The sequence below is a fragment of the Camelina sativa genome, chromosome 18 (assembly GCF_000633955.1).
Source record: "Camelina sativa cultivar DH55 chromosome 18, Cs, whole genome shotgun sequence".
NCBI classification, from domain to species: Eukaryota; Viridiplantae; Streptophyta; class Magnoliopsida; order Brassicales; family Brassicaceae; genus Camelina; species Camelina sativa.
Window position 1 is genome coordinate 20,074,408 of NC_025702.1, and position 14,575 is coordinate 20,088,982.

At 37.9% G+C, this 14,575-nt stretch overlaps 6 protein-coding genes across 7 annotated transcripts; 3 read left to right on the forward strand and 3 right to left on the reverse strand.

Moving 5' to 3' along the window:
• Positions 7 to 2,106, forward strand: LOC104762797. Its single transcript, XM_019240143.1, has 3 exons — positions 7 to 449; positions 540 to 1,166; positions 1,258 to 2,106. The coding sequence occupies exons 1-3, from the start codon at positions 120 to 122 to the stop codon at positions 2,086 to 2,088; spliced, it is 1,788 nt and encodes a 595-aa protein (XP_019095688.1). The 5' UTR covers positions 7 to 119; the 3' UTR covers positions 2,089 to 2,106.
• LOC104762796 (peptidyl-prolyl cis-trans isomerase CYP65) lies at positions 2,189 to 5,245 on the reverse strand. The gene is made up of 11 exons (XM_010486179.2): positions 4,919 to 5,245; positions 4,757 to 4,819; positions 4,550 to 4,653; positions 4,360 to 4,451; positions 4,175 to 4,264; positions 4,009 to 4,084; positions 3,562 to 3,920; positions 3,229 to 3,485; positions 2,847 to 3,135; positions 2,661 to 2,768; positions 2,189 to 2,559 (listed from the first exon to the last, which is right to left on the reverse strand). The coding sequence occupies exons 1-11, from the start codon at positions 5,044 to 5,046 to the stop codon at positions 2,341 to 2,343; spliced, it is 1,785 nt and encodes a 594-aa protein (XP_010484481.1). The 5' UTR covers positions 5,047 to 5,245; the 3' UTR covers positions 2,189 to 2,340.
• LOC104762798 (adenylyl-sulfate kinase 4, chloroplastic-like) lies at positions 5,633 to 7,455 on the reverse strand. 2 transcript variants are annotated; one of them, XM_010486183.1, is made up of 6 exons: positions 7,070 to 7,449; positions 6,699 to 6,830; positions 6,344 to 6,612; positions 6,144 to 6,228; positions 6,006 to 6,052; positions 5,633 to 5,896 (listed from the first exon to the last, which is right to left on the reverse strand). In XM_010486183.1, the coding sequence occupies exons 1-6, from the start codon at positions 7,311 to 7,313 to the stop codon at positions 5,780 to 5,782; spliced, it is 894 nt and encodes a 297-aa protein (XP_010484485.1). In that variant the 5' UTR covers positions 7,314 to 7,449; the 3' UTR covers positions 5,633 to 5,779. The 2 variants fall into 2 exon arrangements, with proteins under 2 accessions (XP_010484485.1, XP_010484486.1); XM_010486184.2 differs by lacking the exon at positions 6,699 to 6,830 and having other exon boundaries at positions 7,070 to 7,455.
• LOC104762799 (60S ribosomal protein L26-2) lies at positions 8,505 to 9,246 on the forward strand. Its single transcript, XM_010486185.2, has one exon. The coding sequence runs from the start codon at positions 8,582 to 8,584 to the stop codon at positions 9,020 to 9,022; it is 441 nt and encodes a 146-aa protein (XP_010484487.1). The 5' UTR covers positions 8,505 to 8,581; the 3' UTR covers positions 9,023 to 9,246.
• LOC104762800 (mitochondrial outer membrane protein porin 2) lies at positions 9,636 to 11,887 on the reverse strand. The gene is made up of 6 exons (XM_010486186.2): positions 11,733 to 11,887; positions 11,410 to 11,477; positions 10,748 to 10,858; positions 10,570 to 10,656; positions 10,266 to 10,474; positions 9,636 to 10,182 (listed from the first exon to the last, which is right to left on the reverse strand). Exons 1-6 carry the CDS (start codon positions 11,779 to 11,781, stop codon positions 9,876 to 9,878), a joined length of 831 nt encoding a protein of 276 aa, XP_010484488.1. The 5' UTR covers positions 11,782 to 11,887; the 3' UTR covers positions 9,636 to 9,875.
• On the forward strand, positions 12,158 to 12,748 carry LOC104762803. Its single transcript, XM_010486190.2, has one exon. It carries the CDS (start codon positions 12,209 to 12,211, stop codon positions 12,509 to 12,511), a length of 303 nt encoding a protein of 100 aa, XP_010484492.1. The 5' UTR covers positions 12,158 to 12,208; the 3' UTR covers positions 12,512 to 12,748.

Genomic DNA, 14,575 nt, shown 5'->3' on the forward strand with positions numbered 1-14,575 from the left:
TTCATGAAGACGTTTCTTCTTCTGATCAGTTACAAGTAATACATCATCAGCATCAACATCTTCATCTTCACCGCCCTGTCGTTCATGAACTTGTAAGAGTTGAAGAAGAGATCCTGAGAATGCCGCCACCTAGGAAACGTTCTCCTCGTACTAGCAGACGGAGATCAAGAAAACCGATACCTCTGGTTGAGGAGTTTCTTGACGACAAGTCACCAATTCGTCATCTTTTCTTTCCCGGTATGAAAACTGCTGCTTTTGGTCCAACCAAGGATATGGGAAACGAGACTTCGTATTACTTCCCCGGTAAAATTTGGATGGACACGGAAGGGAATCCAATTCAAGCCCATGGTGGAGGGATTCTGCTTGACGAGAAATCTAACACATACTATTGGTATGGAGAATATAAAGATGGACCAACTTACCATGCTCATAAGAAAGGACCAGCTAGAGTAAGTTCCACTTTCTTTCACTTTTCCTAACTTTATGGTCCTATTAGCATTTCTCTTGTGGTTAAATTTTCGATCTTGTGTTGTCTCCAGGTGGATATTATAGGGGTTGGTTGTTACTCTTCAAAAGACTTATGGACATGGAAAAATGAAGGCATTGTACTCGGAGCTGAAGAAACAAACAAGACCCATGATTTGCATAAATCTAATGTTCTTGAGCGACCCAAAGTCATCTACAATGAAAAGACACAAAAGTATGTGATGTGGATGCATATCGACGATGCAAACTACACTAAAGCTTCAGTTGGTGTTGCCATTAGCGATAACCCGACAGGTCCTTTCGAGTATCTATACAGTAAACGTCCACACGGGTTTGACAGTCGGGATATGACTGTCTTCAAAGACGATGATGGTATTGCTTACCTAATATATTCGTCTGAAGTCAATAGCGTGCTTCATATCGGACCCTTAACGGAAGATTACCTTGATGTGACGCCTGTTATGAAGAGAGTAATGGTGGGACAACACAGGGAAGCTCCAGCTATCTTTAAGCATCAGAAAGTTTATTACATGGTCACTTCTTGGTGCACTGGCTGGGCACCAAATGAAGCCTTGGCTCATGCGGCTGAATCAATAATGGGTCCATGGGAGAAACTGGGGAATCCATGTATTGGCNAAGATGGACCAACTTACCATGCTCACAAGAGAGGACCAGCTAGAGTAAGAACCACTTTGTTTCACTTGTCCTATTAGCATTTCTAGCTCTTGTGGGTCTTTTGGGTTAAAAATTTCGATCTTGTGTTGTCTCCAGGTGGATATTATAGGGGTTGGTTGTTACTCTTCAAAAGACTTATGGACATGGAAAAATGAAGGCATTGTACTCGGAGCTGAAGAAACAAACAAGACCCATGATTTGCATAAATCTAATGTTCTTGAGCGACCCAAAGTCATCTACAATGAAAAGACTGAAAAGTATGTGATGTGGATGCATATCGACGATGCAAACTACACTAAAGCTTCAGTTGGTGTTGCCATTAGCGATAACCCGACAGGTCCTTTCGAGTATCTATACAGTAAACGTCCACACGGGTTTGACAGTCGGGATATGACTGTCTTCAAAGACGATGATGGTATTGCTTACCTAATATATTCGTCTGAAGTCAATAGCGTGCTTCATATCGGACCCTTAACGGAAGATTACCTTGATGTGACGCCTGTTATGAAGAGAGTAATGGTGGGACAACACAGGGAAGCTCCAGCTATCTTTAAGCATCAGAAAGTTTATTACATGGTCACTTCTTGGTGCACTGGCTGGGCACCAAATGAAGCCTTGGCTCATGCGGCTGAATCAATAATGGGTCCATGGGAGAAACTGGGGAATCCATGTATTGGCGGTAACAAAGTTTTCCGGTTAACAACATTCTTTGCGCAGAGCACGTATGTGATTCCGTTACCGGGTGTTCCTGGTGCGTTTATATTCATGGCAGATAGATGGAACCCGGCTGATTTACGGGATTCGAGATATGTATGGTTACCATTAGTTATCGGTGGACCTGCTGATCAGCCTTTAGAGTACAATTTTGGATTCCCAATGTGGTCGAGAGTGTCTATCTACTGGCACAGTAAATGGCGGCTGCCTTAAAGTCATACAGATAACCAAATATGTTCTTATAGATCTCTTTGTGCTGATCATTGTTGCTGATTTATTTTGTAGATTAGGCATTCATACACCACGGTAAGGATTATATAATTTCTAATAAATCTTTTACTGAAGAAGCTTGATTACAGCTTTTCAATATAAAAGGTTCAATGTTGTCATACAAATGCTATTGAGATTTGGGGATCTATCCAAACTAGTCAACAGTTTTACAAAATGGGTAGAGAATGTTATCAGTTACCAGCCAGAGAAATCTTTAAACCCTGAGGAGGCTGACGCTGTAGTTTTTCTTTTCTTAGACACACCAATGGTTGAAAGATCAGAGTCTATGGCACCATTGGTCTCTTTGGTAGCTGTACTACTCTTCGCTTTCAAGTATTTCCCGACGCCACCACCACCGGCTCCAGCTTCTGCTGTTCCTGATCCCGGGTTGCTGTACCACGATCCAACCTTCTCCTGATACACCAAAATGCATATTAAATATATAATTCTATCAGATCAATCGAAAGCAAATTTGAAAAGAAGAGATTTATTTGGTGCAAGGGGATGATACTAACAATGTCTTTATCTTCGTTCTTCTCTTTCTCAGCTTTCTCTTTTTCCTCTTCTTCAAGCTCCGTGTATGGATTCACGAAAACATTTGCTTCGATTATCTTGATCTCTTCCTGCAGAAATTCCAAAATACAATCTCAGGAGACTAAAACTACATAAGAACACAAGAATTAAAAGCTTTTGGAACTTACAAGAGGACGGTCGCTTTCATCTACAGGCACATTCTCCATTGCTGCTAGTGTTGCAAAACCACCAACAACTCCACCAAACACTGTGTGCTTGTAGTTTAAATGGACTGCAGATTTGTATAAAATGAAAAACTGAGAACCATTTGTGTGAGGACCACTATTAGCCATACTAACTACGCCTCTTCCTGTGTGAAGCAACTTAGAGTTTGGCTCGTCTTTGAATGGCTTTCCCCAAATTGATTCACCTCCTGATCCTGTGCCAGTAGGATCGCCACCTTGAATCATAAAGTTCCTTTGTAGAAGAAAGTTCAAAAGGTCACGTTTATATTAGTTGATAATAATTATAACTTAAAACAAAAGAGATTTCCGAGGCATATATGGATACCTGATGCTTCTGTGAAAGGGAACTCCGTTGTAGTAACCGCGTTCACAGAGAGTGATGAAATTCTCACATGCTCTAGGAGCTATATCGCAATGGAGCTCAATGTTCAAATCGCCATGTGTTGTGCGAAACTGAACATACCCTTTCTTTGTCGGGTTTTTCTCGACTTCAATTAGTTCAAAATCGTTTCCGGTCACAGGAGTAAATGCAGTGGAAGTGAAAGAACGAGAAGCAGCACCCGACGAGTAACGACTCTTCACCTGCAACAAAAACACCAAACATTTTAACAATGCACACAAAGCTTTAAACCGATTGTGTCCCGTACAAGAAACTAACCAGTTTAGTATTAACAGGTGCTCTATCTCCAGCCATATGCATAGCTATCCTTGCTGCTGTTTTATCACTAGAACCAGCTTTAGCTGCATCAGCACTTCTTCCATAAACGGAAGCAGATGCAGCATCCACAACACTGTAGGTCTGCTTCGGTTCTTCTGCTTTAGAATCCTCTTTGATTTTTGATCTCGACTCAAGAATCGCAGCAATAGCAGCGGCTCTCTCGTTACGTGCCTTGTTTCCACCACCACCATGTAAAGCAATCTCTTTAGCTTTTTCAGTTCCAAGATCCGCAAGCATATGCTTGATATCTCCAGACACGTTTATATTATAAGCTGGGTCAGAGTTCATCTTCTTCAATTCTGTAAAACACGCATGCGAAAGGGAGTTATGACAAACATAAACTAATATGATATATTGCCTGAACCAAAATATAAAACAGAAACAAACCTTCATCATCAATCTTGAGGCCATTTTTAACGTGATCAAACTCCACTGTGACTTTACTGTCAACTGCGTTAGGATTCTGCAAAACATCAACAAAGAAAAAGTAAATACGCTTTTACCACACCAAATCACTGCAAAGTATCAAGAAAAGAGACAGGAGTCAAGTTACCTGAATCGTTATAAGGTCGGCTCTTGTGAATGGTTCTTCAGTTATAAGCTCCTTCCAATTCTTGGTTTTGATATTTAATTCTTTGATTGCCTAAACTTATACAGCAAACAACAATAAGAATCATTGAAACCAAAAAATCGCAACCAAGATGACTCTAAAAAGCACCAAAAAGAAATAACACAAACCTCGTAGCAGAAAACGTTTCCAGTAGTCTTCACAGCAACTATATGTGTAAATTCAGTAAAGACTTTGTTCAGAACAGGACAATGGTACTCTCCTACAATGGCACAACACACATATATATATCAGCATATCTCACGGATAAGAATCACAACAAACCATACAAATATGAAAAGAGAGAGAGAAGGAAGAAACCTTCAGAGTTTTTGTGAAAGATGAGAGGAATCAAATCTTCTCCTTTCAATGGTGCTCCTGTAACTGGATGTTTACCAAACTTCCTAATGTAAGGCACTATAGTTCTGCAATATCAAAAAACCCCAATTCCCAAAATCAATAAGTAAAGCTTTGGTGCCTAAGTAAAAAAGTTGAGTAGAAATAGATCAGTATGACGCTGGTACTCACGTTATCTCGAAAACACTCCCGTCGCTAGTACACACAGGATCTTCGAATGGCAAAAACGTAAGCCTGAAATCAGAGATTCGAAATTAGGGATTCAAATAAAAAAAATTGCAAAACGAAATCAGATTTGAGTTAGTGAATAGTTGGAAAAAAAAGCAAACATACGCGCAGCAATAGAAAGGAAGACTCTTGAAAGGAGTACGATTCTCTTTGGATTTAGCGCCTCCCCATTCTGTTGCCCACTCCGTCTTTGTTATGTACATTCGATCTTTGCTGTGCTGTTTCTTCCCCATCTTTTCACTTCTTCTTCTTCTTCGACTTTGATTTTCTAGAACTTTAAACTCGAATAATCCAAATTCGGACCGAAACAACACGAGCAGATAGATTCAAAGTTCGATTCTAGTTAGCTGGGAACCCTAACCGTTACGATTTTGAGATCTGAGACTACCGCCCTCGCCACCGCGTCTTGTTTTATTATGGAAGGCGTTTGGTTACCAGTCGCCGCCGTAGAGCACGATCCAGCCCAAATAGAATCCGACCCGGATTTAAAGGCCTGTTGTTTCAAACATTAGGCCCAAACCATTGATATTGTTTCAAATATAGGCCCAATATTTACATTATTGGGTTATTTTGTCCCACATCGAAAGGAAAACATCCTTGATTAGAGAAGTAACCATTTCTATAAGCTGGTGTCAGAAGTTTGGGTTTTCAAATTACTTCCAAAATCATAACGGTTAGTGACTGAGTTGCCATCATCGAACTTGAAATCTATAAGCTTTTGTGTTATTTCGAGCTGAAAATTTTCGAGTCAATTTGGGAGGACAAATCAAAAGTCGAAGAAGTAAAGAAAAGACGGGAATAAACCGCACCTCTACTAAAAAAAAAAACAAAAAAAAAACGCACCTTTACTATTACATTCAAACAAACAATTAATTAACACGCGGAAACATGAGGGGGATGAGCCTATTACAAGGAAAAGTACATATTGCTATATATAATCCTTAGACGTAATTTTGTGAAAGTAGTCTAAGGCGTCTTGAGGTATCCATTTTTGTCCAAGTACGACACAACAATCTCTGCCATTTCAGTCAGTGACGAAGATGAAGAAGAAACACCTTTGTCTCTGTTGTTTTGTATCACTATCTGCAACTCGTAGTAGTAGTAGGCCAATGTTTTTGGACATTAAGTTCAAATTTGAGAATCAATTATATCAATTCAAATGACAAAAGAAAAAAAAAGGATAGTTATGAACCTCGCAGTCCAAAGGCGGTTCATATGGATCATCTACTCCTGTGAAACCTAAACATAATCAAATGGGTTAAAATTAGAGAAAATCAACTCAAATTGTGTGTTAAGTTGAAAACAGAAGCAGAGAAAAAGCTTCACAAACCTTTGATTTTCCCGGCGCGTGCACGTTTGTATAATCCCTTTGGGTCTCTAGCTTCACAAACATGGAGGGGAACATCCATGAATACCTTATCAAGAGAAAACACCAAAAGAGAGAGAGAGAGAGAGAGACTTCAATACACTCGGTGTTAAATCTTAGATGTTTGACTCTGCATTTTACATTCATTAAAGATCAATAAACACCTCAATGAAATCTCCTTGTGGTAACAACGCACGGCAAGCAGTTCGTTCCCTCCGGTAAGGAGATATCAAACTTGCAATACAGATGATTCCAGCATCTGCAAACAGTTTGGCCACTTCACCAACTCTTCGAATGTTTTCAGCTCGATCTTCTGCTCCGAAACTAAGATCGCTGTTTAAACCATATCGAACATTGTCACCATCAAGTATATACGAAAGATTCCCACGATTGTGCAAAGCTCGACTAAGAGCACATGCCAGACTACTTTTCCCTGAAAAGATTTGAATTGGAGTCCAATAGAGAAACATTACAAACTGTAGTAAAGAGGATCATCAATGATGAGATGATGAAGCAAACCTGAACCGCTTAAGCCAGTAATCCAAATAACACAACCCTTTTGTTTAATCAATTCTTGCCTGTCGGATTTAGTAACAGGACAATCATGCCATACGATGTTCTTTTTCTTTCCGTTGATTTGCTGTGTTTCACCTATAGTTAGATTAGATCTATTCAGATACAACACGTTCATGGATATGTTCATCTAATCAGCTAAAACTAAGCAGAGACATGCAAGTGGATTGCATTGAATGAATACACAAGCAAAACATAAAGCTTTCAGCATTTAAAAATTTAGCTAAAGTCAAAATCCTAATGTTATAAACGAATCATGGCAACCCAAAACTAAAACTCTCAGATGAGTATGATGATCGGAATTATGTGATTCGTACCTGCGCAATCAGAGGAAGGCGATGAAATCGATTTATCTGTCGCCGTGATCGGACGGATGAAACTCAGTCTCCGGTGAATTTTCCCGCGAAGCTTCAAACATTTACGACCGCTGGTGGGATCTGAATTCGTGGAGCGTTCAGACAACGATGATCTCAGAAACCGCCGGAGCAGGTCAGAATCACCGAACGACGGAGAAACATAGCAGCTTTTTCTCACGCATCTCGCCACCGCCGCAACATCCATATCTCACAACAAGTAAAGATTGAATTGTCGGAAAAACCAACCACCGGCGAGATTCAACGATTCAATTGAACAGACTCAACGGTGGTGACTCTGAAATCTGAATCAAATTGCTCAGATTATATATATTTTTTTAAAAAAGTTAAAATTAATATTTTAAAGTCGGTTATAATATAGTATTTTTATAAAATAAATGTTGTTGTTTAACTGGCTTGTGGAAGCCGAGTGTGAGCCACGAATGGACCCGAGCGTGACGACATCGGTGGCTTTGTCGGATTCAATTTGTCGACTTTTAATTTATTTATTAGATACAAAACCTAATACAGTGTTAAACAAGTATTAAAAGATTAATATATATATATATATATATATGGATTTGTTTCAAACTTTAATGGATTCTTCTTTGATATCTTTATCTCTAATTAGCCAGTTACCATTTCAATCAGCTTTTATCATACACTAACGTTTAATTATATGAAATTGATATGTTTTCACTTATATTTAAATATCTTAAATTTAATTAGTTATAGTATAATATCAAACCCATATGAAAATTTAAGAAAATTATTAAATTCTATTAAACATAATATCAAAAGAATTTTAATTTAAAAGTACAAACATTGAAATAATATGAATTAGAATTTATTTTCTATTTTTGCATAGTAGAGATTAGTTCTAAAGAATATAAGTTAAAATATGGTTCATTAAGGTATATAAGATATCAAACTAACATTATTTTTCAGTCTATTTTTAAAGATAACATTTTTATGTTTTTAAGGAAGGAATTGTGAATAAGAGTTAAACAATGTCATTTTAAAAATAAAAGTAATAAATTTATTATTTAATCAAAAATAAGAGAAACACATCAATAATCAAATAGTTGGAGAAAATTACGTTAATAACTTCTTTATCAATTAAATTTAATGGATTTAGTAAATAAATACAGGAAAAAAAAATAATAAGAAAATCCGCACGTGCGGGGGTGTTGGGTTACTTTATTAAATAAAAAACGAATAGCTGCGAACCCTCTATATCGTCCAGAAGGTCCTCTAAGGCCATTTTAACGGTTTTAAAAGCCCATATAAAACTTATCAAATCCATCTGACCCAGTATCTAGAAAAACCCTAATTCTCGTTTATGAGACAAAACGGCAGCGTTTAAGTGAATCTCATATATAAACTGATTGACAAATCTCTTTCTTCACTTCTTCAGCCACACACACACACAAAAACCCTAATCTCTTCATTTTGGTGTTCACAAATCCGGCGAAGATGAAGTACAACCCTCGTGTGACCTCTTCTCGCCGGAAGAACAGGAAGGCTCACTTCACAGCTCCTTCGAGCGTGAGGCGCGTGCTCATGAGCTCGCCGCTATCCAAAGATCTCCGACATAAGTACAATGTCAGATCGATGCCGATTCGCAAAGACGACGAGGTGCAAGTTGTTCGTGGGACGTTCAAGGGAAGAGAAGGGAAGGTGATGCAGGTGTATCGCCGCAAGTGGGTGATTCACATCGAGAGAATCACAAGGGAGAAGGTCAACGGAACAACGGTCAACGTAGGTGTTAATGCGTCGAATGTGATGATCACTAAGCTCCGTCTCGATAAGGACAGGAAATCGCTTTTGGAGCGTAAGGCTAATGGACGTGCTGCCGCTGATAAGGAGAAGGGTACCAAGTTTTCGGCTGCAGATGTTATGGAGAACGTAGATTGATATTGAATGAGGTTTATTTCTACTTTTCTATTTTTATTGAGTTTATATGAATTTTTTTGACTCCATGGATGATGATATATATTATTCAGAACTCGAAGTTAATTTTTTTGGTTTTGGTACCAATGTACCATCATTTTATGCTTGTTATATTTCCTGGCTGTTGGAATTTAAATTGTGGTTTCAATCGTTATTGATATTCATTTCAATCAACCCATGGATGATTATGTAGTGATTGTAAAACTTTACACAATCGCAAATGGTTTTGAAGTAGTGCTAACCGTATTGGGGAACAGATTAGGCTTAACGATTTGGGGAATCACCTCAGCATATGTATATACACCCTCGATACTCCAATTAGTCAGCTGACCAACTAACCAAACTGGCTCAGAGTCAAACGGGTTTCCCAGATTGTTTACATAATTTGCGTCGTCCTCTTTACTAGTGTAAAAGATTACTGTGTCAAGTTTGTGTTAAACCCAATATCAGCCTAATGATAGACGCAATCAGTCAGATTTAATCGAGTCAGCTTTTTTTTATTTACTTCTTTGTTCTTTGGTTTTCTTAAAAAAAATGGATTCCACACATAAGATATGAAATTTGCGTAAAATCACTGAGAGCATTCAAGAAAACTGCTTTTTCAAAACAAAAAGTCAAGACCAAAACCGAACATATCTGAATAAGAATTATCCGTCAATCTCACAGCGGATCTATTTATTCCAATTAAACGGAACGAAAAAAAGGGAAGAAGAAATAAGCAAACTCTCTCGTGTCCTGCCGTAGAAGAAATCAACAATGAGAGAATAAGAGAAAAAGTACGGAGACTCCAGCAGGTCTTCTGTGTGTGAGTGAGTTCTCAAGGTTTAAGAGCAAGAGACAGACCAAACCTTGGATGCTTTTCTAAAGCCTTTGTGTCAATCTCACTGGAAACAGTCACTAGTGATTTGGGCATGACCTCGTGCTGGAAAAGAGCACCGAGTGTGCCATGGTTGTTGAGCTTTGCTTTCAATGTAGTCGAATGATCAATCGCATACAACCCACCAACCGTTATCGTGTTTTCATTAGTTGAGAATTTCCTGTAAACCTCACCAACTACTGCGGTTCTCTTAAATTCATCAAAGTGATGAAGGTACGATGCTTTGACTGAGTCTCCTTTGTCTCCCCTGCAAAAAAAAAACTCTTCTTAGACCCACACAAGACATAGCCTTCCTTAGTGATTGCTTCGATTAAAGATTGGTGGTCTTACAATATCACGGAAAGGCAAGCGTCTGGTTTTGTCACACTGATCCCGGCATTGTACTTGGTGAAGGTTTTGGAGGTTGTGTCATATCCAGCTTCAGCACCAAATGAGATGACTGGCGAACCAAGAGTAGCTGTTATATCGATTAGGGGGTTTTGTTTCAAAGCTGCAGCAGCGGTAACTGTTGCGTGGTCGTGGAAGTATTGGACCTCGAGCTGTAAATGAGATTCAAAAGTTGAAGGATTAATTTTCAAGTTCAAACCACTGAGAAGTAAACATCTGTGATTTCATACCAAAAAAGATGTCAAACCTTGGCAGAATTGTAATCAGGGACTTTGAAGGAGGCGATGGCTTTTGTGGATGGGAGGATCTCGGTGAATGTGACTGTTGTCAAAACCTGCCAAGCAAAAACATACAAACACGCTTATCAGATTATATACGGTTTTAGATGAATAAGTGTTTTACTGAATCTCTACTACTACACTCACACTAGAATCAGTGTCGATCTTGATATCGAACAAAGCGTTCTTGTACTTGTATTGTGTGGCAACATCAGCAGCATGAACTCCTCCTTTCTTCAGGGCAGTAGAAGTAAGGGCCTAAACAACAGAACCAAACAAGAAAATAAGGCTCTCCATTCGTGCAATTATACATGGAGTCAAGCTGCCTACATACATTATTAGGCTTCTGAAGACAAAAATTTCCCAACAACAACAAAATCGCTATCAATTGACACAGTCTCACACAATAACAAACTTCTACAAGAGATCATTTCTACAGGAAAGCTACACACACCGAAGAAATATACAATGAAAGATACAACAAAGCTATCCCAACGTTGACCTCATTTGCACTCATTCTCAAACATGTATTCCTTAAACAGTAGTATCATCCTCCTACACTCGTCTTGCACTTATTAGATCTAATACAGAACTGATGAAATCGATTTTAACAAGTATCGAGCGAGACGCCGAGACCAAGAACATAGATTCTAAGAGCTGCTAAATGCAAACGACACCGAACAACATCACAGGAACACAACGATGGAAAAAGAATATAAAGAAACATACTCAGATGAATCTAACCAAAACCGAAATCGAACGAAAACCTAAGAATACGAAAGGGGATGCATCGATATAACAAAGCGTACCACGCCGGAGGCACTGTAAGTGGAAATACTGAATTTCTGATCGGTGTTGTAGTCTCTCGTCAACAGATCTACCAACAAAGGGAAACAAACAAAAAAAAAACCCAACAAAATCAGCTTAAAATCAATAGAATCACACCCAAACCTAAATCATAAGAATCTGAAAATCTTTTTCAGCATAGAAGAAAATATTTGAAACACCAGAACTTCGAATCAATAAATAGGTAAAAATGCACGCAACAACTGCGTTGTGATTTCAACCGGAGTCGAAACGACGAGAGATTTGATAATAACTAGAAGAAAAAGAGCGATACGATGATTTTTACCTTTGGCTTTTTTGCCGATATCGGCGAAGAGTCCTGGACCTTTGCTCATGGTTGATCGGAGATGGTAGAGATCGGCGACGATTTGGAGGAGAAGCGGTGAAGATAGAAAAATACGTCTTGTTTCCTTTTTTTTTTTTTTTTTGTTAGTCCGTGGTAGACGAAAATAAATAGTGAAATCTTTTACTATAATTACAGCCTGTCTGTCACATTCTTTAGTGACAAACCACTCACAATCGTTGGATGTGGCATCATAGCATAAGATGCCGGTTAATCGAATCGCTTTTGTTAATGAGGCCAAGGTCTCCAGTTCAAATCCAGGGTAGGCCATATTAATAAACATGTAAATATTGGGCTCCAAGACTAATGGGCTTGTCATTAAATTATGGCCCGTTCAAAGTGACTATCGAACCCTATACTAATCACAAAATCTTGGAGGTTTGGGGATCTGATTTCGCCGATTGCATCATCTAAAAACAATGGCGACGAACAAAATCGTTCGTTTGATCGCACCAAGCGGATCCGTCGTCTCCGCTAGATTCCTCGAGCCAGTGTCACGTTTTTTTAGCTCCGGTACTCCTCCTCCACCGCAGGCTCAATCTCCGACTCCGAATCAGGATAACGTGAAGCCAGATCAGAATCTTCAAGAGAAGGAAGAGGAAGAAGAAGAAGGAGGTGAGGAGTTTATGAACAAAGATACTGGTGAGATCGGAGGACCTAGAGGCCCTGAACCGACTCGGTACGGCGATTGGGAACAACGTGGTCGATGCTCTGATTTCTGAGGCGATCATTAGGTTGTTCTTTGTCTTTTTCAATTCTGGGAAAATTTGGGGAACAAATTCGTTTGATATATGTGTTTATGTAATTGCAAATAATGGGAGAACAGTGAAGAAGAAACTTTAGTAGAACTTCAAATTCTTCTATGTTCGTTTCCTTGTGTGCTTCATTTTCATGCTTGGGTTTATTGATTTGTTGAATACATAATAAGATTTCCATAAGGTTACGAAGTTGGCTTGATTTTTTGTTATCGTCTCTAGCTAGTTCTGGCTTTTTGATTCGAAATCGAATTTGAGTTCCTGTAATCATTGTAGTTAGAAAAACTCCAAAACAGTTCAGTTAACAATTATATTTGTTCCAAAACTCCATGTCTATCTAATCACTTAAAGAGTTAAGACTACAGTGATTCACTGCAGAATAAAATTATGTTCAATTTGAGAAAAAAAGAATAGTGCAATGCACTGAAGTTTTTTTTTTGTCGGCACACTGAGTTTCTAGAAGCCTACGACATTAACTATTTGATTTGATAGTGCTAATAACTTAAATTGTTAGAACTCCTATCAAAATACGAAAAATAAAATTAAAAAATATCAGAAATATGAATCAAAAATATCTTTCTTTCTTTTAGATGACCGATAGAAGCAAGGGAACGTGTCGCTAAAATAAAACACACACAAAAAAATAGGTAACAGTCAAAATTCATAATAAGAAATATCAAAAAGACCAAATAAAATATTTATGACGCGATCATCTTCCGGACAACAAATATATATATATACACACAAATGCACGCGATTATAACTAGTGAACATTTTGAAAATGAAAAGTATCTGAAATAATATACCCTTTATTAGATAGCAGACAAAAATCTAGTGGTGTAAAATTAAGACTACTATTTTGTTAACAAAATTAAGACTAATCTAAACTTATCTTGTAAACAAGAAAAGGATAATACTAGTAATAAATACGAGATTACAAATATTAAAAAAAAAAACGAAGACAGCTAAAATGAGCTGTGAAACGCCGAACAAGAACAAAATAAAGGACAAAACCGATCTGTTTTTTGTACGGCTCTTAAATTTTAACCCATTTTAAAAAGAAAAAGAAAACATGCAGGCAGAGTAGTCGTGTTTGAATTGATAAAGCGGAAGAGATAAATAAAAGGAAGCCCACCACCACCTCTTCTCAGCTGCTAAGGCGCGTGGATTCTCAGCCGTCCGTTTCGTAACCGTAGGCTCCACGCGCCTCTTCGTAATTTTTTTTTTCCCCGCAAGGTGGTTTTTGTCTTTGCCTGCCGTGAAACTGAAATGATGAAGGAAGCAAAATAATATCTTTAATATTATTATTGAACGCAAAAAAAGTAAAAAAATAAAATAAAAAAAAATCCTTTTCCAAGCTTTGGATTTTTTTCTTTTTTTCGAAAAGATTTGTCGTCTTCTATAATTTGTTGTCTTTGTGAGTTAAGTGTGTGTGTGTGTGTGTTTATATAATGAGAAGAGGTCTCTGATCTCTTTCTCTCAAGAAGCTTCTCTCTATACAGAGCTTCTTCGCCTGCTGCTATTTTCTTGATAAAGGAGGAGACTTTATCGTAATTGAGAGCTCATTCCCATAGATAGAAGCTCTTCAACGAAGCTCAAAGCTTAATTCTGAGGAATTGAGATTTCTCTAACTTTTGTAAAAGGTATGTTCGATTGATCCTGTTTCTTTCATTTTCTATCGATTTGGAACTGTGTTGTTTGTGATGAACATTTCAGATTTATGAAAATGTATAGAGATTTATTCTTGTTCTGTTTTTCTGTTCAATTCCTTAATCAATAAATGAGAGAGATCTGATTCTTCCTTTGGAAAGCACGTTTTTTTTTTTGAGTAATAATAAGATATGATGTGGAATTTGTTTTCTGAATCACATTAATCGTATAAACGAATCAAAGACATGATTTTTGGATTTCATTTTTGCATGTTTGGAATGAAAGAAAGATCTTGTCTTTTAACTTTTAAGCAAATAATTCCGAATCTTTTTCCAAATATTTCATTTTGATTGATGCAGGAAAGAGAAGATAGGCTCAAAA